This window comes from Lagopus muta, chromosome 18 (assembly GCF_023343835.1).
Source record: "Lagopus muta isolate bLagMut1 chromosome 18, bLagMut1 primary, whole genome shotgun sequence".
Classification (NCBI taxonomy): Eukaryota; Metazoa; Chordata; class Aves; order Galliformes; family Phasianidae; genus Lagopus; species Lagopus muta.
The window spans coordinates 7,912,365-7,936,771 of NC_064450.1; the positions used below are offsets into that span (position 1 = coordinate 7,912,365).

Consider the following 24,407-nt stretch of genomic DNA (forward strand, 5'->3'; position numbering starts at 1 on the left):
GAATGAAAAGCGAATTACGTAATACAGCTCCTGTCCTACATGTGAAAGTATAGGATCTGAATTTAATGCCTACACAATGTTTTGAATTAATTGTTGGTGCAGAGAGACAGTTCCAATTAGAGTACCCAGCAGCTATGTTTCTTCAGTGTTTAAGCAGTAATCTTTAGAGAGGGCCTGATGGCTTCTCAATGCTCATTCACTGAAATCATGAACTATGTGGTGACTGTTGCTTAAAGAGAATCAGATATTAATAATGATAACAATTAGAATCACAGAGTTTTTATTAATATTTTTGTGAGCAGCATTTATTAGTGATGTGCAACAGTATTTCCATATTATAATAACTTGTTTTGCCAAGTACTGGTTGGCAGCATGTCATGTTCCTTAGTTTCCATTTGGAGTTGGGTACTCTTCCATCCGTTTAATCTCTGAAATGAATTGACAACATGTGCTCTATTTTCAATACTAGCTTGTAGGATGCCTGTCATTTACACTGAATCAGTTACAAGGCATAATTCTTTTGTTTATCTAGGCTGTCATTGCCAGTAGCAAGCATTGCTCTCGCGTTTCATCACCACGGTCCCAGTTCGTGCCCAGTGCACACAGAATTGGCAGTCTTGAAAATGGAGAGAAATTTCCATGTCCATGTTTAACTTTGATTTGTTCCTATTCTGTTGCTGTGACCTCCTCCTACTGACTGTAAATCAGAAAGTGAAAAGCACACCATGTACACTATCTACAGCCAAGCAGCTGATATGGTGTAATTAATTGACAGCATTCCTATAGTGTGCTGATAAGCAAGAGTAGTGCCCTTCTCAGGCCTGCTTCTATTCACAGTGAAGTCAGTGGGAGTTTTTCTTCAATTAAGAATGCAAAAATATGTTCCTAAGAGAAAACTGTTCGAGTTAAGATCTGTGTCTGAAATGAAGGACAGATTCTGTACTGAACTACACTCCAAACAGCTCCATTGCCTTGAAGTCCAGAGGAAGACAGTTCAGTAGTTATCTGGAAGTGAGAAATGAGGAAGCTTGTGAATTTTGGATTAAAAATTTAACTTTAACAATGGTGGTCCTTCAGTTTGTAATACAGCACTGCAAAACTTTCTGGCCTGTTTCCATCTGTCACACTTCCATAAGTTTCATCTGGTTTCATGATTCCAGCAAATGCTCTTTGTCTCGTTCTCCCACAAAGTACTACAAGTCATTTTTGCATGCGATTATCACACTTGTGCTCTTCAAATCTGTTCTGTTAAAGGAACAAATTATGCTGGAAAATTCATGCTGCTTCTTAGAGGCATTTACTGTGGTTGTGGAATAGGTGATCTGAGAAAACGATGTGGACAGAAAGGCCCAGGATGAAGCCATGTTTCCTCTGGTCTGTAGATTCTTGTGAGAGATCAGCCTAGCCTGGTGAGCACTGATAAATTTTTCCTTTCTGTCACTGGCTGCTTTACTGCTCTGTTTTCTTTAGCGAGTTAATGGAAAATAATTCTTCATGTGGATCTGCATTCTGGAGCACAGGCAATTTTGTTGCCTTCTATTGATTTAAAAAAAAAAAAAGTAAATCCTAAAACCTGTCCTCTTCAAAAGAGAAATGTCTCTCATGAGAGAACTGAAGCATCCCATGGCAACAAACACAGACGTTCTGGCAGTGTCAGTTATGCTCTGCATTCAAATAAGTGTGACATCAATGGATGTTGGGCTCCTGCTCTCTGTAAATGCTGTAGTCTTGAACCGATGGCCCCTGGAAGCCTTCACTGTCAGTAACGGGAAAATATGCAAATATAATAATCTTCTGAATCATCTTTTGTGAGGAGTTTCTGCAGTCTGAGGCAGAATTGCAAGCCATCAAAACATGCGGATCACGTCTGCGCGAGTGACAGAGTGAGGGTGTCCCTGTGTTTAAATAGGGCGATACTCAAAATAGTACCATTCCAGCTTTCCATGGGAAAGTACTTTCTGTTCAGGGAGATGTTTTCTTTCTCTACCTAGTCATCAAAAACACCGTCAGTCCCATTTCCAGTGAGGCAGGCTTCTGTGGAACGTGACGTTTGTTCTCTCCTGTACCTGATAAGAGCTGTATGCCTAGATTTGTGCTGAATGTGATGCATGCTTTTTTTATTGCTGTTATTTTGGTTTATTGAAACTTTTTATGCTTGAAAAAGGACTTGTTTCAGGAAAGCACTGCTCCAAAAAATACTCCTTCTGGTAAATTCACCCTTTCTGTTATTTTTGAGGAAAATAGGAGTGGGTCTCTTGGAATCATGAAATAGCTTACATGGCTGGAAGTAATGCTGCTAGTATTTCTGCCTCTGTAGGAAAACAGGATTTTATTACAGAATACACGCTCAGGTGAAACTTGTGGATTTCTACATTATTGAAACATTCAGAATATTACTGTGCATGTTGGAATCATGTCACCAATTTATTGAATGATTTTTCTTGGGATTAAGAAAACTAAAATCCATATAGGCTATGAACATATCATTCAATCATACTAATATCCATGACTATCAAGGAAGGCCCAGGGAACAGAGTCTCCTTGGTATGCTAGGTGTAATTGCATCACAGACGTATCAGTGCAGGTTTGGATATAAAAAGAAGCTTTAAAACACTACAGAACACAGGAATGAATGTGTCACTCGTATATCATTTCCTGTGACTTCAGTTTGTCCTGTAAAATAAAGTGTTCATTATTCTTAGAACTTTTAGCAGTTTCTATTGCCTTCAACATTAGGATGATCCTCTGATTCAGTTTGAAGTACTGAGGGGCTGCAGTCACTGTGAGCATTGGTACCAGTGTGTGTCCTTCTGAACATCAAATTAATAGTCTGAGCCAGAGGTTTAAAGGAATGTTAAGTGCTGCTTTAATGAGGACAGACATGAACTTTTCTGATACCTTGCCCTGAATTTAGGTGGTACGCCTATCTGATTGCCCGCTATAGTGGTGCCCGCGAGTGCTGCTGTAATTATGGGCCTGTCAGCATTTCCATTACAAACCCCTATTTTACAGCTGAAAATACCACTCCAGGATGAAGTTTGGTACAAAGACTTTCAGCCTTGACAGAAGAAGCTTTCAAAATTAATTTTGCTGTTCCTCCAATTAAAAAAAAATCTTGCAGTTCCTTACCCAGCCCTGTGTTAGTGAATTGCTGTCTGGGGGAAAAATAAAACAGTCAAAATACTGATGCTTATTTCTTGGATTGTGAACGCTACATATTCAGAGTGTAAGAATTGTAGGCCAGAAGCTTTTATTTAATCAAAAAGAAAAGGTAGCACTAGCAGGCAAGGTACATCAGCCAGCTGCTGCTCTGAGCTGCCTGCATTTGCAGCCTGACTGCAGAGCTGGCCTGTGGCCTTCTTCTCAGACAGCAGAACTGCAGTGAGGTTACAGTTTGAGTTTTTATCAACATATCCTAGTTTAAGAATCAGGGGTAAGGACAAGCACTCAGAATTCAGATGTGCCCCACTGAATGTTGCCTGTAGAACTTCAGTTTGCTCACTTTCTGAATATGTTCTTCATAAAAGCAGTTCCTGGAAAGGCTGGGTGGTGCTCAAGTGAACATCACTTTTTCATTATATGATTATTTTGGGTTTTTGTCAGTAATTTATTATCTGTATCTGAAGTTGGAACCGTGGTCTGTCATGGCTTTTGAGTCGTTATTAAAGTCTCTGAATGTTTTACAAAACGTTAATCAATTTATTTTCATTATACATATTGCAGTGAGATTTTAGAGATGAAGAGATTTTAGAGATGAAGGTCATTTTTGAGACATTAAAGTAAAAAATTATTGATTTTTTTTAATTTTATTTTTAACATTCAGAACCTGATTTTTCAAAGAGGATTTACATGGCCCATTCCAAACACATTTTCATTGAATCTAGTTATGATAGCTTTATATTTCTTTGAATCAGACCTCTTGTGCCAGAGGTGGTCTGAGGATGATGAGGAACAAGCATCTGAAAAGTGCTTGTGAAGAACTTAGGCTTGCGTTACATGGAGTTCTCGATCTCTGCCCTTCCCCATCCTCATTCATCACAACTGGTGATGCCCAGAGGATGTGCACTCATGTGGATTCTTCGGTTCTTATGACCTTGAGCTGGCACAGTTTTCCTTTCCCAGTGTGTTTTTCAGCTCTTCAGCAAATGGAGCAGATGCCCAATGTAAATTCGTATGCAGCAATACGTGACTGCCTTGAGAAGAGAGAATTAAATAAGAGATTATTTAACAGTGTGATAGTGTTTGAACACTAACACACGTGTACAATATGTCATCCATCATTTCTTCCCTCACACCTGGGCACCTGGCTTTACAATCTTAGAAAGATTTCCTTAAGTATAGACTTTGGTGGTAAATATTTTGGGTGGCTTTAACCCTTCTGAGAATGCACATCTGTGTTGCCCTCTGAGCCCCTGCCCGTGTCATTGGTTGGAAGGCTGAGATGCAGGCACTGCACAGGCTTCTGTACTTGAGATTTCAATGGAGAGGGTAATAGGTAAAAGAATCACTTAAAATGTACGTGGTGACATGTGATAGAAGAAAATAAGCAGCAGAAAGAAACATGCAAGGGAAACACGACCTGTGTGTAATAGGATCTATGAGAGGCTTGTGAGTGTGTGGTGAGAACATAATATTTGGTAATTCACCTGGAAAGCTCTGAAGAGCTTCTGTTGAAAATATGGAGCTGTATTTGCAAAGGCTTAAACTTAATCCATTCGTACTTAGCCCTTTTTTCATGTGAGCAGCATAAGATGGATCTGCAAGGACGAGGTGTCTGCAAGGACAAATGTCAGGTGGGGAAGGGAGCAGGAGCTGACACGTTTATTTCTGATTCACTGCTTTTGTTTGTTTGTAGCTTGGTTTGATTTTGTTGTTGGGGTTTTTTTGTTTGTTTGTTTGATTGATTTTGGTGATTTTTGTGGTTTTTTGGTCTCATTATTGCAAGCAATTGAAACATTCCTGAGCCATTTTGGTTTTCTGAAGTAGGCACAATAGAACATAATGCAACTAAAATTTAGCAGTTGTTACCAACAGGAGAACAATCTCTTCTAACGGAAGCTGGCAGAAAGCTTAATGATAGGTGATGTGCTTTCTCTGCTCATGCTTCACCCAGGTATCTGTTCAGTGTAAGTGGTTTGCTTTCATATTTCCATTAGTGGTGGCATCAATTTGAAGTACAGTTCTCCTAACTGAAAAATACTGCTATTTACCCATACTACCAATGTCAATGTTAAAATAAGTAACTGGTGGTAACATGAACTTGTGTTTTACTTAACTGGCAATGACCTGTTACAGTATCAACATTGCTGCTAGCAATATAAACAGTGCAGCCAGTTAATACACAACACTTTCACTAAAGCAGCTTCATGGGGGTTATTGTCAGAGAGTGAAACTGGCAGCTGCTTATGGTATTTTGGGGCAGATTCTTTAAGAACGTGAGCATCTTTCAGTCAAATACTAATCAGTAGGAGCTGAGAATGGCTGTTGAGCTGCAGTCATAAGCTGCCTTATCTTTTGTTACTGACAGTAATAAAACAAAAGTCAGGAGGGACCTCAGAGTATGAGTGCACTCTGATTGCAGGATAGCATTTCAGGTATTGCAGACACGGGTTTGGTTGTTGGGAACTGTAGCTGTGGTAGCACAGTTTCAGACAAACACGTCGGCCCTGCTGACCTGGCCCTGCAGTAAATGTTGTGTGGATTACTTTCTTATAGTTTTCAAGTTCTTTCATAAATAAATTACTTACTAGACCTTAAATTTAATCTTCTTTTAGGCCCATCTTCCTATAACCTTCTAAAAACATGTCTAACTTCTCATTTCAAGAAAATGTAGGCTGTTCCTCTTCCTCGAGCTTCTCACTTAGTAGTCACTCACACAGATCTTTATGCTGACAGTGTTCTCTCCAAGGCTGTTTAAGATGAATTTCATCTATGTTTGAGTAGATTTCTGAAATGATAAAACAGGACATTTTTGTTCATGGCTTTGTGTTCTTGTGAGGGTAATTACAATTTTAGGAATGTCCACAAGGTAGCTGTGATGTGTAGAGAAAGAATTTTGGATCCATTATCCATTGTGACAAAATCAAAGCTGGCACATGAGAATTCATTTAATGGCACTTTTTCCTTCTGATGGAGAGAAGTCAGGTGGCTTAAATGAAACATTTGGTTTATGGATGAGTGGAGAAGCAGGCATCTCTGTGAGTTTTCCATTGGGACTGCTTGCATTGCTACACATGAGAAAGTGCACATTGGGCTCTGCTGCTGCCCTGAATGTATCTTCATGAAGATGAAGTGGTGATGCCCTGATGGCATCTTCCAGTTAATCATACAGCAAATGTGAAATCATTTCCCATGCTACAGCACATCAGACTGACTTCATAGACACCTCAGCTGCAAAGTTTAAAAGATCCTTTTTGTAAAGGCTAATAAATTTGTAATAAAGATTTCATCAATAGATATAAAGGGAAATAAAATCTGAAACAGAATGGCAACGAATAGTGTGCACAGTTGGCTGTAGTAGTAAGTGGGAAACCAACGTGAGTTTTATCTCCCTGATGTAATGAAATGCTGTGTTATCCTTTCATTCCCACAGGTCAAAACGAGGAAGTCTGACCTTTGGTAGTTGTGGCTCACTTGGTGATAGAGAAGTGGTTGGTGGAGCAGCTGAGGTTGTCAGGGCTCCATGGGGGCCCAGAGTGCTGCAGTGAGAGGATAAGTAGCATGCCTCTGACGCATGCCTGCCTCTTCTGGCTATAGAAGTGGAACTTGTATGTAGGTTGTGACTGTAGCATACATTATGACCTACCGAATAAAACATGAGATCTTGTTAAGAAAACAGCCTTATGAAATTAAGGCAGCATACAGAAAGCTGAGTTGGCTGGTTTGTGTGAGCCTTTGGGAGCCGGCTGCAGGGACCTGATTCTGAACCCTGTCCTCCTGTCAGTATGGCTCAGGGAGCTGTCTGAGAAAATCACGTCTGGGAAGCCTCTGAGAGGCCATCAGATCTATAATGCTGTATAATCTTCCCTTTTCTCTATAATGTTTTTTGTAGATGAAAAAGAATTTGAGGAAGGTGTGACGTGCCTGACGTGATGCTGGATCTGCTGGCTTTGTACCAATCGGAGCGAGCCGTGGAACGCTTGTGGTTGGTATCTGTGGAAGGCTCTGCTGTTTGAGGCAGCATGGGCAGCAACTGAGGAAAAGCTGGCAGAGAAAAATCTAAAGCTGAAACTGACTTCAGTTCCTTTCTTCCACCCATTTTAATTTGGGCTCTTTACAACAAATCATTCTCAGTAGCTTGGAAAGAGCACTGCAATTGCAATCCTCTGAGTTGTAAAAGCTTCATTAAAAATGAAAATACTCGAAGTTCTGAGTTCAATTGAATTAAGCACACCTTGCTCTTTTTGGAAGGCTTATCTGGTTGTCACATCCAAGGTTTTGTCTCAGCGTTGATTCATGATGTGCTTGTGTGCTAGAAATTATTGAAAGAATAAGACAGTAAAGCAACAGATCAATCAAGCTTCCCAGACTGTAGTTTTAACATCACCAAGCACCATGGGTGAATGACAAGATGACACTGTTGTCATCCAGCAGCCTTGAATGCGGTCTTGCACCTTTCCTTTCCTTAGATGAATTTCGTTTTATGACACTAAGTTTTCTGTGCCTGTTTCAGTATCACAATAAGAGAATGGATGCATGACAAGTCAGTATATAAACTCATAACTGCTTTTATCTGTGCATGTGTCCCACTGGCAATGCCAGACCTCTTGCCACATATTACCCAATTGTCAGCAGTTGTGCTCACAGCAAGACAACCATTTGGATCCAACAGAAGTAACACTGCGAAGCTTCCCACAGAGCCAAGCTGATGGCTGCCTCTCAGTGAGAGCTGTGACCAGTTAAGCCAGCAAGTGTCTTGTTGCTATCCTTTCCATCAGAAAGTAGGAGTTTTTGTATGTGCTTATTTTTAACTGCAGCCTAGATGGAAGAAAAGATTCCAGAGGTAGAGTTGGCCTGACTGTCTGCAGTGGCAGGGACCAGCTGTGATAATCTGAGATGGGGAAGCAAGTATATCAGGTCCTGATGATTGAGGAAGGTGCAGCTGCAGAATAGACTGTGCCCTCCTGCTGTGTGCTGGGTAGCATTAGTTCCTCTTTCTGAGGTGCTGGGTAGCAGTTCAGCCATGGCAGCTAGGAATTCAGTGTGCTGTCTGCCCTAATGGTTATCTCATTCTCATGAGAATCGTGCAGTCCACAGCAAGCACAAGGAGCAAGGAAAAGAAGAATTAAAAAAAAAACAAAGGGGGATGGGGGGAATGGAATAGAGAATATAGGTTTCAAAGTTTGGTAATTAACTTTAGTGTTCTTTAAGTGTGTTCATTCTATGAGGTGAATGTGCAGGAGGGGGGAAGGGGATGTTGCAGAGAGTGGCCAGGAGGTGACCATGTGGGTGCTGCAATGTGCCACGGCCCTGCTGTGCCTGGGCTCTGCCTGCACACAGTCATCTTAGGCAAACTCCAGGCACCAGCAAAAGATGGAGCTGTGTTGGCCTACAGGATTTTGTTCTTGCTGCTGACTCTTCCTGGGTGCTGTTGGGCATCCAAACTCAGAATACAGAGTGCTGTTTGTGTTGCCATTGCTGCGGTCACCTGCTCCTCCCAGAGATTTTGAATCAGTGACTTGCTGAGACTTTGTTGTGGAGTAGTAGGGGAAGAAACAAGCAAGTATCTTTTAAACTCTCATGGGTTTTTGTTGTTTGCTTGTTAGTGTGGGGCTTGTTTTTTGTTTTTTTTTTTTTCTTATATTAAAGATTGAAGTCTACACAAAACAGTGCAGGTTAATGTTCTGACTTCTGTGTCAAACCAGCGCTTTCTGCCATGTATGATGAAGGCTTTGAGCTCCATGTTTGCTATTTCAAACTCTGTCTTTGTTAGCAGGTTTACAGCCTGGGAACTTGCATAAGCAGCAGTCACGTGGCCCTGCTGTGGTCTGAAGCACTGCAGGAAGAAAGCCAGGTTCATTACAAAGAGATCTTATCTAGTTACCCGCCTTGTTGTTGTAGTTTTCAGCTTTATTCCCTGGTGCTGCCATACACCATGAGCTATTACCCCAAAGGACAAGTTCTGAATGACGCCACTGGCTCTAACTGCTGAGGAAGTGGTTAACTTTGGTGTATGAGTGCAGAGAGCTGTTTGCTCACTTTGGTCCAAAGCCTCTGCAGCCAACAGGAGGGTCTTTCTGCTCTGTTCAAGGGCACCATTTCCTGCTTAAGTGGTGTTTTTGGAAACTTCTCTGTAACAGAAGTTCAAACACTGCTTTTTTTGTGTGACAGAAAGCCATTCCCATTTACAGCTACTGAGAAATGGCCTTCTCTGTTACTTGTGTTCTGCTGCAGAAGGCCATGCAGCCCGGCTCAGCTCAGGGACTGCTGCTGTTCAGCAGGAGAGCAAGAATCTCTTGGGCCATAGGTGCATTGATTTGCTCTGTGGTTCCAGAAGTTATATCGCGTTTTAGCATAAGCGTTGTCACTTCTGCCAGTGGGAGTGAATTCCTTAGAAAGAAATGTTTATAATTCTGTATGTATCTGTATACTTTATTTCATCCTTACAATGTTTTGGGGGATGATATTCTACTAATAAGGGTTTTTTTAGTTAAATAATTATAAATTAATCTTCAGTCTTTGTTTGTCTTGTAAGTCCAGGAATGGGGAGTTAAGTATGTCTTCATTTCCTTCTTAAATAATTCAACTCTTGCTTGTATGTGTGTCCTCTTCATTGACCTTAATATCCTCATCACCCTACTCTGTAAGGTAGATGCAGGTGAGGAATGTCCTGTGCAGGAGCTTGGGCTGTCTGAAGACACTCCATTCTGCTGTTTGTCATGGGAAGGCAGGCATCAAACTGTGCATTTCAAAAATCAAATTGAAGTTGATTTCATCTCATAAGATCAGAACATACATTGAAGTATTTGTTCCTTTTGACTGTGAATCTACTTTTGTTTCATTGGAAGTAGCAAAGAAAAGTAATCTGCTTCATTTTCATTTGAGTATGATATCAGAAAGCAGGTTGAATTTGTCTGATCTTTTAGCTTGTAAATGGTGAGTCTTAATTCTGATACTGAGGGCCTTTTTTCATTTTATATTGTGTCTCCTAAGGAAGTTCTCCCTTCTTCTATCCTTACAGGCAGAATTATATTGCCCAAAATGCCTCCTAAGGAATTTGCCTACCAAAAAACGTAATTACAGAATTGCTCCCCTCTGATTGTGACAAATTTTATTGAATCCTTTGTAGTTTCTTCAGTGCTCCTAAAAGCAAAATGTACATGGATTTTTTTTTCCTGAAAGCGTCACATTCTCTGTACTTGAAAGTTGATGTTTTCAGAACAAGAGAAATTTTGTAAGAGACAAAAAAAAGAGTAATTACTGAAGAGTAATTAGAGAAAAGTAACCTGAGGGGAAAGAAGTTCTACTTAAACATCAGTTGAGTGCCATTAGCCATGCAAAAAGTGAAAAATAATTTCCATTGCACGGGAAGAGTTGCACGTGTGTTCGATCCACCTGTGTCACAGCCAGACCAACCGCAGCATCACATTCAGGAGGGGTCAAATACATCCCGACTCAAACTGAGCTGAATCAAACAATGAACACAAATCCCTCTGCAGTTTGGAGGAGCTGCTTTTTCTGTGCAGACTCAGCTTTGCAGCCACAGCTTTTTGAGGCACTGCACCGCTTGGCTGCTCTTGGCCTTCCTCTAGGCAAGAAAAGTGCATTTAATATGTATGGCATGTAAGTTTAGATTCTTTTTTTCCCCTAAATCTTATTTATTTCAATGACATACCACTGCGTTCTTGTTGTCTGGATTAATAAAGCAAGTTGCTTGGTCACTGCCCCTAATTCACAGAGAATGTTTCTTTGCACAGTGAAAGAAGTGTGGTGGTGTTGCTGTGTGTGCAGGGCTGTGTGCACTGCTGGGGGGCAGCAAGGGGTGGATGGGTGGAGAAGGAACCCTCTGCTTTTCATTCTGAGTTTCCCTGGAACATCTGAAATAAGAGTTTTCTCCTGGAATAGCAGGAAATAAGCTTTGCTTACCAAAAGAAACTGCAGAAATTATGTTGCAAGTTTGAGTTCATTTTACCACATTCTGAGTTAAAATTTAAAGAGGGTTGACAAACAGCTCTTTGAACTTCAGCCTTCAGGTTGACTGCAACCTCGTGGATGAATTGTAGTTAACAAATACAGTGTGCTGTCATATTGGCTTAGAAAATACATCAGTAGTATTTGATAGCCATCGAACCACTTTTGCAAAGTGAATTGTGCCTGGAAAGCAACAAGCTGCAATTAAAGGGGTGAGCTGCATGTGACGTAAAGGTGTGTGTTCAGGAATAGGAACCCACAGATGGGAGCAGAGTTTCAGTGTGCATTACTGGCAGGTGGGCTGTGAGTGGCCATGAGAAGTCCCTTCCAGATTGTGTTTCTGCTTTTGGGAACAGGCTCAAGAAAATCATGTGCATCTCTTTCAGGAAATATATATCCATTTGTAGACCCAGATAATGAGGTGGTATTGGCAATTATGTAAGAAGCACGCCACGTAAACAGTTGCAAGATTTAACCAGCTGACTCACTGCAAAATATCGTTAATAAGAACTGTTTCTTAAATATATGAGCTTGTACATTCAGGGTGAAAACAGCTGGTTTTTTTCAATAGCACAGCTGGTGTAGAAACAAAATTGCTAGCATCTGAACAGGACAAGAGCTATATTTAGCAAAATGTATTTGCACGTAAGCTGAAAATTTGCAATTTAATTTCCATTTCAGTGAAAATTGAAATGAGCAGTGTTGTATGTGTATTAATTGTGGATTACTATTAATCTGCTTCTATTAATTGCGGCGTCACTCACGTAGGATGTAAGCCATTAATGTGCCAAGGCACTTCAAATGTAATGTAGATCAGGTTTCTTTAGATGAAAGTTCTGGAGGAGGGGTACTGTTGTGCTGAACATCCTATTCCAGTTCACGGGAATTTTAACAGATGAAGTGATTTGCAGAAGAAATTTCTTCCTTGAGGAAGGCAATGCAAGCATGAAAGCAATACGAATTGCATTTTACAGCATGTGAGAATCAACTGTTCCTGCTGCAACTGTTTATTTGTGAGGCTACAAAAACACGTTCCCATGAATTTGGGCAATACTAAAAAATGCTGCTGATGCAAGTCAGCAGATGTGCAGTGCATCACGAGTCATGGATGCATGCAGGAATTAGCGGAAGGGGAGATTTAAAGCTCAACATTTAACTTGAACCAGTCTGTTTATTACTAGCATTTACCCCACTAACTGACCTGCCTTGATTGGAGGCTCTAGCAAGCTGTACGTTGCATCACATCACATCTGTAACACCTATAGACAGAATAACCCTTTGACATGTAGTGTTAGTTCTCTTGTATCTCATTTCTGCCACTGCTGGTTAATGATCAGTGTCTTGGTTTCTCATGTGGTTTCTTTTTCTTAGATGCATATTTTTCTCATTGCTGGATTTTTCTGTGGTGCCACACTGTTTATTTCAGGCACTGGCTTTAGCTGATGCTCAGGACAGAATGCACCTCTACTGTGTTTCAATTAAAAGATGCTTGGGACCATGGCATTTGTTAACTGGTACACCTCTCTATGTCTGCTGCTAGATGAAGCTGGTTGTGTAGAGTTTGGGTGCTGTTCCTTGTAACAAATCAATTCGGCTGCTGTTTCAGAAGATCAATTCTTTTGCATAGCTGAAATGGATTTGCTCTTGACAATCATATTTTAGAAAGCTGCTGTTGCTGCTGAAACTACAGTCTTGTATTAGTGCCTCAGGACAGCCATTTTAAAACAACAGCTGGTAGAAACTTCTTTACACATAGGATATTTCTACATGGCAAAGTGAATGTGGTGCAAGGTGCTCTGAGTGCTGTGGTGTAGAGATTAGCAGTCAAATAATGTGTACGTTTGGTGTGCACTCTGCAGAGGCAGCCTCAGTGAGATTGGGTACCATCCCAGCAGCAGCCAGGCTCTCTCTGCAAGGTACAGCCCTGGCCCATAAAAACTCTCCCCTTCTGTGCTCTCTGTTTATTACTCGTGCTTTCTTTCCAGATTTTCCCAGGAATCAAAACCAGTAGGACTCTTTTCACATGACCCTAGCCTACAATGTAGTTATTTTTGCAGGAAAACCACTATTTTAGAAATATCAGCTGCTTCTTTCACATTGGTAAGTTATGCTGTGTAGGAAAGACTTGGAAGTTGCTGTTTGCAGTGAGGGTTGTTCTTCCTGCTCATGACTCTGTAGGCAAAAGGTGGCAGGAAGGTGTCCAGCACTGCAGTGGTTGTCTGACTGATACCCTTCTGTAGCAGTGCCCTTCAGGAAAGCCTTGAGGTGGTGGTTAGCACATGCTGTAAGGCAAGATCTCACTTCTTTGGTTTGCAAAGTAAAACCTGTGCAAGCTAGAAGTCTGGGAGAGAAACTGGCAGTTAAAGAGAAAAAAGAATTTGAAAAGTAGATCTGGTAGGAGCAGCGCAGGTCTGCCGGTACGTGGAACATCAGATGCTTACAGTGTGTGTTCCTATGTGCTAGTTAAAACCAACCGAGGAATGTTAACAGCAAGGAAGACAAATCACCCTGTCAGAACCTGCAGCTCGTGCCGTGGAAAAGGCTTTCTTAAATTATTCTTAATAGCTGTGAATCATCATCTACACAAGCATGGGGATCAGAAGGCACAGTGTTATAATTGCCTGCGTGTGAGGGCTCTGCATTAACCTGAGAATGCATTAGGCAGTGCCCATTTCAAAAGGCAGAGTGATGTCTAATAGTAATAATAGTATGAAGGATTGAAGGATTTATAGTCAGTGAGTGTGATAAGAGAAACCACTTTGACTTAAGTAATTACTGTTGAGAATTGAACACCTTTACAGGTGTGTCCTGTGGTAAAAGCACTGAGCTGGGAAGCGCTCAGATGAGGCAAAGTTCTGTTCTGTTCAATCTCAGAAATCTTTAACACTGGAGCGCATGTGACTGTGCGTGTCATCAGAGAAGCAGAACTTTCTGTAAGCACTGACTGCAGTGTCTGAAGTGATTTCTCTGTGCTGCAGATTATCTGCTGAACAATGCAGCTCAGCCATCCTTACCCACGTGCTGAGCGGGGTGCCTTATAGCCTTGGTGATGTGCTGTTCTGCTTGCAGTTCGTGGTAGCGTGTATCTGTGAAATAATGTCAATCTCTATTAGCTAAACGTGTTGTTGTATGTCAGTATCTCTGGTTTGTGATACTGCAGCTAGTGAATGCCTTGGTACAGCACTGTTATTCATTGTCAGCATGAACACGCGTTTGTCTTGATGTTTCTGAGCCAGTGTTTGCCACAGAAACGGAGACATTTGTGTTCAGCTGAGAGCAAAATTGCCAAGATTGCGTGGAAGTAGGAAATCTTAGCATGCAATGTCATGTGCAATTGTGAAACACTTTCCAGAGATGTCCGTGGCAAATAAAAGTCAAAATAGCAGAAACCTGATCAGAGATCTCAGTAGTGATTCTGGTTTTATGGCAAACTGTAGTTGCTCTCCCCCTTTCCTCAACTAACCTTTTCATGTTCCACAGGCTACAAATTACTGATCTCTTTCTTTCCATTAGAAGATAAGCGACTTTATCACCTCTCCTCTTTTCTACCATCCTTATCACTGTGCAGGCAGTGCCTTTGCTCACAGGTGGTCTAATTCATACATATCTAATTAAAAAGCAGGGCATTTTTTCCTCTTTGTGTTTAGCTTTGAAGAATGCTGCTTTGATATCAGAGCTGAAGAACAGCTTCACGTGTCTGAAAGTTCTCATTTTTCCAACACTACTGCCTTGTCCAATAGAAGTGCTTACTCCGTCTACAGACTTTGCCTTGGCTGTGTACCAGAGCATTCATTTATTATTAGTGAAGCAGAGAAGGCAATTTTTCATGAAGTTGTTAAAGTGTATGTTTGAAGTTGACAGCTCTTCAGAATCTCGAAGATTAGGACAAAGTATTTAAATGTGATGAGATAGAGAGGAATATTCAGTGGAGACCAAAGATGATGATAACATGATTAGCAAGGAAAATGATTTTTAGGGCTCATCTATTGAATGGGGGCACTTTGTCTGAAGGAGGCACCAGAGATCAGGAAGCTGCAGATGTAGGCAGAGAACAGAACTCAGCATCCAATGGTTCAAATAGTTTTATTCTGCATCGCTGTTCTAGTGAATGTCTTAGGAACGTTTCTGTACAGCAATTTGCTCTGTTGCTGTAGTGTGCATTGAGGGAACACCCCTGCCCTATTCTGTATTGCTTTCTTTAGCAAGACCATCTCACTGACAACTCGTTCCATGTTTTGACTGTTTTTTTCTAACTTTGCTCTTTTGGTTTGGGATTTTGGAGCTTGTAAAGTATGTAGTAGGATTGCTGTTTTATAACTGTAATAACTGAGAATTTCAGGGAGGTTAGTGAGGTCAGGCTGTTACCTTTTGCCTACGCTGCAGCTTTGTGTACCTGGCAGCTTTGTGTGTGTGCTAGCTCAGCCATTAAGGGATTGTCCATCGTGTTGGAAGTGATTGATGTGGTAGATGTGATTAGATGTCCTTAAATAAATTACTTTGGAGGAGTGATGGATCCAGTGGATAAAACCAAACAGGTCCAAAGATGGTTTCTTATGAGAGCTGTGGTGCGTTCAAGAATGTGGAAGGGACTTAAATAAGAGTGAAATCTCAGGACAGAAAATGCATGGGAAAGTACAATCTTACTCTAAAAACCTTTGCTAATGAAAGTTTAGGAATGTACTTTTTGTTAGATTTCTCTGGAGGAAAAAGCCCTACAGTAGATGCAGACGTACTGCAAGGAAAAAAGAAGTCAATTGCCAGTGCAGTAATTTATTTCTCTGTGATTGCAGCCCCTGGGTTTTGGCTTCCTAAATAACTTGTGAGTCTATATGAAAAAAGATAAGTGCTGTCGTTTATTTTAATGATATCACCAAATCACTCTTCTCAAATTTCTTTTTCTAAGTACTAAGTCTGCTTCTTTCTGTGGAAAGAGCTGAAACTGCTGAATCCGTGTGTGTGTCTTCACTGTTGGCATCATGTTGGTATGACAGGAGAAGTCTGGGCCCATAGAGTTCACCCGCCAGTTAAAACACCTTGAATGCAGCATATTAGTTGTTCATTTTTTCTTAACTTAAATACTTACAAATATACTGTAAAAACAAAGTTCTCTCCTGATTATCGTACGCACGTGGCTCTTGTGTTTTTCTGTAAGTGAAGCCCTGGATTTGATAAGATAATGGGAGGAACTCTGCTCATAGGCCTGAATAAAGCTTCGAAATACTGTTTTTCATCCCTTAGATGACCTTAAATTTGTACATAATGATACATAATTGTATGACCTTGACTTACGAATACTCATATTACATAAAGTGAATATGTTGTTCTTGATTTTTGCTTTGCAGTACAGAATTGGGCAACTGTATATGATAAGCAAGCACAGCCATGAGCAGAGTGACCGAGGTGAAGGTGTTGAAGTGGTGCAGAATGAGCCTTATGAGGACCCAAACCACGGCAATGGTCAGCTAACAGAGAAACGTGTCTATCTCAACAGGCAAGTGCAATAGATCTGCTTCTTTCAGCGTGGGCAGCAATAACAATTAGCAGTGGAATGTCCTTGTCAGACAAAAAAGTGAAATATGTCTCTTCTTATGGTGAAATTACACTGCTGAAGGTCAGTACCTCCAAACTCAAAGGCTAGAGATGCTTTTATATTTAAATACATGTGTTTGTGACCTATGAACTATATTGCTCGATCTTCTTATTACCTCTGATCTAATTGAATATTGCTGTTTTTCCGATGTTCTTCTATTCCCCTTGGCCTGCCTTGTCTTTTATTACACTTTTATGCTCTTTCATAGCAAGCACAGAAACAGCACAGCTATTGTTTTTACATTACAGATTATTCCACCTTTGCAATCCTGACATATCTAACCTTCACTCAGGCTAAATTGAATCACCAGTGATGTTACATGCTCACACACATGCAATCAAACGATGTATTTTGCCAACATTCAATATTAATGTGACTGTAATTCTTCTTTCTCACAGGCTGTATACAAGACTTGGTAAAAATCAATACATTTGTTCCTACTGTAGAGCTCCCAGATTTTGTTTGTTTGTTTCTGGTTATTTCTTTCCTCCATGTTAAGAAGAGATAAGGCATTATGCAATAAAGGTCATGTTCAGAGTCATCACTTTATTGCAATTCATAATAACTACATCTGTCCTAGAAAGCATGTGTTGGACATACTTGGGAAGCACGTTGCTTCTGTTAGCACAGGCAGTGGACCAGAGGGTCGCCTGCCCAAAGATGGGTATGACTACTGACAAAGAAGATTCACTTCCCTTCAGGAAACTGAAGTTCAGCTAAGGTTACAGTGGATGTTTGAAGTCAGGACTACTTTACAAGAATCTTTTTTTAGCTTGAATTTATACTACTGAAATTCAGTCACCTCCTGAAACACAGTATAGGAGCTTATATCAAGTGCTTTTAGTGTATTCCTATTTCTATAACACCTCTGTAGACAAGAACTACTTGTATGACTAAAAATAACCACACTGCTGCTTCTGCAGCAACATCCATCGTGGCTACTGCAGGAAGCTGTGCTATTTAAATAGCCATTTTTGGAATCTCCCACTGCAGAAAGTCTCACTTCCTACAAGACCAGCACAGTGTGCTCAGAGATAAGGTGTTACTGCACTTCCCGGTACAAGTTGCCTTTGTGCTTCAGAAATCCAGCCAGATGTACTTCCTGGGAAACAAGGCCAGTGGAAAACACAAGCTGTTGTACCTTTCCTGCTGCTACATTGAACTGGATATTGAAAACTGTACGAAACCTTTGTGTGTTGAGTACTTGAACAGTGCAGATTTCATGGAGATCCAGTAGCTATGTAACACATTTGCCAGACCTGTCCCTTGTCCAATTGAGTAAAGAAGCATATATATTAGGTATTGTTAGCCATAATTTTTCCTCCTTGCTTTCTTGTATTAATAAGCTTTGATTTCCTTCATTCCATTCTTCTGTTTTCTTGTCATTGGTCTAAGTTAAATTACTTCCTTGTCATGGTTAAATTCAGGAGTAGACAGGTGAAGAAACTGTTTGTTGGCCCGGTGGTTTGGGCTTTGAATTGGGAACAGTTGTCCTTTCCTGCTTGCACAGCTGATCTTGGTCCAGATACTCCATTCTTATTCTGCTGCACACATGGTTTTCAAGCAGACGGTCTTCAAAGTTTCCTCCATTATATTTCAGGTGATCTGAGTTGTTTTTGCAGCCATCCATCACAGGACACCTTCTTACACCAACTTGCAGTGAATTGTGAAGGAATATCACTGTGAAGGTTCCAGCAACAGATGGGTTTGGACAGCTTCACACAGTCGTGAGCGGTTGTCCTCTGTGCTTTGCCAAATGCTCATGAACAATCAGTGAGATACTATCATCAGTATCTACATAGATTTAGAAATATTTTGTGTACTTATGCCTCCACTGTTGCTCAAGCAAGCAGCATGCTGCAGCCTCACTTAAAATGTCGTTATTTCACAGACAAAAGCTTCTGTTGCCATAGTGGTTGTAGCTGCCACAATAGTCTTAAACTTGATATTTTCAGTGATGGTTTCTTGGAAAGATTTATGTGTTATTTTCATTTGTGTTTTATTGCCTGCTAATATTTTAATTCTTACATATGTAAAAAGGGGCATAAAAGATTGTACATAAGAAAGATTTGTGTAAAGAAAACCTGTTTTAGAGCAATGTCATCAAAGAGCAAAAGTCAATGCACTTGACTTTGAATCTTCAGGTAACGTGCCAATGTCTGCATTTTGCCTCTGGGCAAATTCAATATTTATGCATAGTTAGATCATGGTTAAACAAACCTTAATGATCCAAACTTATTTTCCCCTGAAGTTTGCTAATACAGGAAGTCTTTTTACTTTCACGCATGTAGTTATGCTTAAATAACTTTCAAACATTTATAGTTGGGAATTAAAACTTTAGTAAAGATTCAGCCGTAGCCTGAGTGATCTTCTGACACACAGACAGGCAGCACAGTTTGAGTCCCTGAAGTACAGTGCAGTTTGTGCTCACAGAAAGTCCATGTTTGTCTGAGCGGCCAGCACTGCATTTCTGTTACTGACAGCTCAAGTGACTGTAATTGATGTCGTTAGGAAAGGCTTGGATGGTGGGATTGCTTGAACTTTGCTTCTTCTTAAAATGTGTGGCTGTTCATCACTCATTTGGTACTCTGACAGTAAGGGTTTGTGTGCCAGCAGGGGATAAGGGGAAATAGGAAACCGCCTTTAAGAACAAAGGACAGGGTCAAGATGGAAGTGGACCGGCACCACAGACTTGCTCATGAGCTCTTATTAGAGGGTGCCTCCCTGTGGCTGAGGATTCTGTGGCACAGTCACCTTGCAGGGCTCACCTGCTGCATCCTCCATGGCCTGAGCTGCGAGGCTCAGTTCTTGAAACTGCACTGAAACCTCAGCTTGTGTCTGATCAGAGATCATTGCACTGGTGCCATATTGCTCGATCTGGAGGGGAACAAGCTGTCTTGGTTTCGTATACATCTGTGGAGAAATCTGGAACAACGTGTGTTTGTGAGATAAAAATATTGGGAAGTCTGAGTATTACTGCATCCTGTGAAACACTTGTCAAAGTACGAGCATGTTTGAAAGCACCTGTACTACATACATACATACAGATCATAACGTATTCTAATTATGCATTTTCTTATTTTCAGCAAACTACCTAGCTGGGCTAGAGCAGTTGTTCCGAAAATATTTTATGTTACAGAGAAGGCTTGGAATTATTATCCTTATACAATCACAGGTAAGGAATAAAATGATTACTAACTTGTTTTTGAGTAGTTCATCTTACCTTCAGAAGCTCCAGATCACATGCTGAGTGATAGACACAGATTATAGACTATGGCTAAGGGAAAGCTGTAATCTCTGCGATACCCTCCTTGCAAATAAAGCATCGTGCACTTAGACTGTGCTGACTGTGTTAGACTTGTACCCCCTGTTGTCCCATACTCTTTAGTAGCACATAAATCAGCAGATTGTCAGACAGAATTCCTTTAATGATTAATGTGTGTTTGCTGCAAGGGTCTTGCTTCAGTGTTTTATTTCACATTTCTTTTTTTTCTTTTCCCTCATCTTTTTTTTTTTTTTTTTTTACAAATGGACGACTGGAAATCAGAATACACAGTAAGTTTTTCCTTTTATTCTAAAAATAGTGTAACTATGTGAACTATAGTACTGGGAGCCAAACTGATTACTTCTTAATACAACTAATATGTAATACCTTCAATAGTGGAACTGTTTGTTTCAGAAATGAAATGTTACATTTGAACTATTCCTTATAAATTATTGACTTTTTTTTAGCATTTGAAATATGGTATATTTTTATGCAGTAACTGTAACATAGAAGATCTTCTATAAAACAAGGCAAGGCTTTTAAAGTTCTAGTTATTACTTGGAGATATGAGAACATACTTTGTTTTATTTATTGTTTTATTAACTTATAAAATGCTCATCTCTGGTATGGTATCTGGGAAACTGTACGATCTGTAGACAAAATTAAGAATAAACTGGGCCTGGTGCCCAGAAAAAAAAACCCAACAGTTATTCTCTCTAGCAGAGCTGAGGCAAAATATAGCACATAAATCATGAGAAAAATTATTCTAAATGAATTGACCTCAATAATATACAGTGAGTTTTCAACAGCCTTTGGAAGATGAGGGGGAGATGGTGAGGAAATTCCAGGTGAAAGGACACTTTAGATTGAGTTTCTGTTATAAAATATAATCCGTTTGGTTTTTAATTCTGCAATGTTCAAAGTGCTTGTGCAATGCTTAAAAACCTGTGAAGAATAAAGAGGAGAGATTTTGATGCGATAAATGTGAAGGAGTCAAAATAAAGGGATTTTGGAGGCTTAGCTCTGGAAGTTGGAGGCTTAGAGTTATAAATGTAAGCCAGGTTTGAAAACTTGTATAGATGAACTGTACTTTTTAACACTTACTTTATATATGTAGGTTGCTCCAAAAGTAATGCCTCCTATTGTTTCCATGAAGCAAGGAGTACAGTAACACTGTTTGATAGAGCAAATTCTCAGCTATAAAACACTGTTTTTCCAAGAGTCACCACCATTAGCTGATTCACACAGATAGGCTAATCAAGATGCTCTTCATCTTGTGGTGTGACAGCTGTGCGTGGCCATCCAGAATGTGGCTTGTTCATATCAGTGTCACCACAGCTGAAAAGCACCACTGCCCCTCGCTGTGCTCACGTCCACTGCTTGGTCTCCATCGACATTCAGCAAGTGTTGATGAATGTCAGGAGTGCCGTTTTTTCCACATGAAGGAATTCAGTTCCACCCCTTTGCTTTGAACACACTCCTATGTCGTACACAGTTGTCAGAGTGCCCCTTTGCTGCCATCTGTCACATAATGGCATACTGATGGAAAGGTCTGGCCATCCCACCAACATCCACCCCTGTGGGCCAGCATAGTAGGAGGCATTACTTTCGGAGCAGCACTTGCATTTATTATGTATTCTGCTTTGTTTCACATGAGTTTCTTACAATAAACAAATTTCACATGTACCACAATGTTTAATAGCAAAAAAGGGACAGGCTCAGCTATTTTTGTCTGAAGACGTCTTCAGTGAGGCCTGTTGCAGTTTACAGTGATTAAGTGATTAAACCTTTGATAGCAGCTTAATCTTGCACTGTGAAGATGACAGGCTGTGTCACATAGATACCTGTTACTCTGTTGAGTGCATTTTCTTTCACTGAAAGAGACAGGTAGGAATGATTGAAGCAAACAATCTTATGTCTGAATTTAAAATGCAGCACATTGTCGAAACCAAAGAGCAACGTCATTCTCAAAGAATTTGAGTCAGGAAGTGATCTTTTCCTAATCTGATGAGACAACACCTGGGACACGTTGCAGGGAGGGTGTGTAGAGCAGATCCAGCTGAAGGGGTGTTTCAAGAGCACAGTTGAATAGTGTTCTAAAGAAAAATCAAATGGGTCTACAAATGCAGAAGGTAGGCAGAACAGTCCCTTAGTGACAGTGCAGCTGCCTGTGGGAATTCCCCAGTTCCCATAATTGCTCACAGTGGTGGAAGGAAATAAAGCTAAAAATATTGGGATGAGATTAAGGAAACTGCATTTCAGTCGGAAATCTAAAGCCAGTTGACTGTGAAATGGTATTCAGGGGAAAATAGAGAAAGTTCTTTGCCTCAAACTATTGATTCTAGAACAGAAATGTTAAATATACCACTGGGAATAATTCCAATGCTTGCCTAGAATATTTATCTAAATTTGTATCTGTATTTATTAGAGAATTCTTACAGAAAGCATTAACCAGCACAGATCTTCCCCAGAATGTGTAAGACAGCTTGGAAGCACTTTTTTCTAAAAGATGGAAAATTCCCTCTAGGGTCTGTGGGACATCAGGGGAATTAAAGTGAGCCTCAGTTCGAGGAAAACTGATTCTGAAATCAAAAAAAAAATTGACACATTGACAAATCAACCAAAAATTGCATAAATGAAGCAGAACCTTACCAAGGTGTGCATACTGCTAGAAAGGAGAAATCCTGCCTTTGTGAATCTCCACTCCAAATGAAGAGCAAGGATCTTAAAGGCTCCGTGGTGTCATTTCTGTGTGCATTAGTGCTTCAGAAGAGGATGTGAATGGCAGACTGAAGCTTGCTGCAAGGCTTAGCCCTATCAACTGTAAAACACAAAGGCTGTTCAGAAACTGGGTAACATCAAACACATACACTAGAATTCAGTGATTCTGTACAGACTAATCTGTTTTGCCTGTGAAACAGCACAGATTTCATAAATATGAGTTTCTCAAGGACCTGAAATTGCAAGACCACATAGGGAAAATAAGTTCAGCAAGCATTGAAAATAATTTCTGGATTGCTGTTCTCTGGAATGGTAGTGTGAAAAAACAGGAGTGATTGGATGCATGGCAACAGAAATGGGAGTCGGTGTTCGTTGTGTTTGTACTCTAAAGTCTGGGTCTGGTTTTAAGGGCATCCACTTTGAAGAATGGTGTCTGTTCCACAGCAGATCTCTAAATCTGACAGCGAGCAGCAAGATACGGCTGCCTGGTTGACAATTGGGTCTTGACAGCTGTATTAATAACGTGTAATGCGAATGACATACTAAAGATAATGAGCTTTACAGAATGACTGTACAAATGATGCTATCTGTTGTGCAATATGTGAAATACTGTAATGCCAGGAAAGCATTTTAAAACGTATACCATGCTCTTTGTGGAGGAGGATCTCATTAGAACTGCAGTACAAGAGACTTATTGTCAGCAAGGTGTGACATGGGTTATGTCCCAAGAAATGCTGCATCGAACCTTGAGCTAATCCTTGCAAGCTTCCTGCTGCTATTGAAAGAGGAGGAAGTAGGAAAAATGCTTCTGAAGCTGAAGCCAAAGGAATTCATCCAGGTTTGAATGAACTTAGTGAATCAGATAGTGCCTTCATGTTCAAATGGTTGTTATAGTGGTGGGGCATTGCTTAAGGACAGTAAGTGAGAAAACCTATTTTTTCTGGCTCTTAAACTTCCATTTAAATTGCTCTGATTTTGATCTTGTAATTAAAAACCTGGTGAGACAGCTTGCTAAAACAGTTTTTACTTACAAGTTCATTTAATGTTGTAATTAAGCTGATGGTAAGCTTATAAATTTGGGATGCTGCATTTGAGGTACAGCTGGAAGGAAACCCTATAGACGTAACTCCTAGGGATGCTGGGTGACTGGGAGTTTCCCTGGTACTGGTGAGTGCCTGCAGCCAAGCAATACTTGCTTTGGGGAGCAGGTGATTCCTGCTGCTGGCTTTTAGGAAGAATTCCTTTGCCAGTTTTGGGATGAAACCTTTTCCACTTGGAAGCTGGAGAAAAGATGTCCTGGAGCTCTCAACAAACCCTTAAGTACCAATTTGTTGTAGTATTTACATATGTATCTTTTTAGAAGTGTATGAAATATTCTGTTTTTACGCATGTGAAGAATGACTGAGGAGATGCTTACTCCTCTCTGAGGTTGTCCAGCTAGATTAGAAATAATTACCGGGAAAGTAAACTTGTCTGTGTTGCAAACCAAATGAAAAAGGAATGCACAGAACTACGTTTCTGAGCCTGCATCAGGACATTGTCTCTACTTCACCTCTTCAAGGGACAGTTGAGATTTTGGAGAAAGAGAGGAAGGAGAAAAGAGAAAAAAAACATAATCTTTGACAGCTGTTGGTATCACATTTGTAAGTGTATAAAGCAGGATGGAGACTCCAGATAGCATGTTTTACTTTCTGCATGAAG

The 24,407-nt window shown here is 40.4% G+C and overlaps 1 protein-coding gene across 1 annotated transcript in view; it reads left to right on the top strand.

The window, feature by feature from the left end:
* PITPNC1 (phosphatidylinositol transfer protein cytoplasmic 1) overlaps positions 1-24,407 on the top strand; it is a 71,548-nt gene that overhangs the window by 12,730 nt on the left and 34,411 nt on the right. The window contains exons 2-4 of the mRNA XM_048965426.1: positions 16,473-16,621; positions 19,807-19,895; positions 20,268-20,275. Coding sequence (XP_048821383.1) covers positions 16,473-16,621; positions 19,807-19,895; positions 20,268-20,275 — 246 coding nt within the window. The remainder of the gene's footprint in view (positions 1-16,472; positions 16,622-19,806; positions 19,896-20,267; positions 20,276-24,407) is intronic.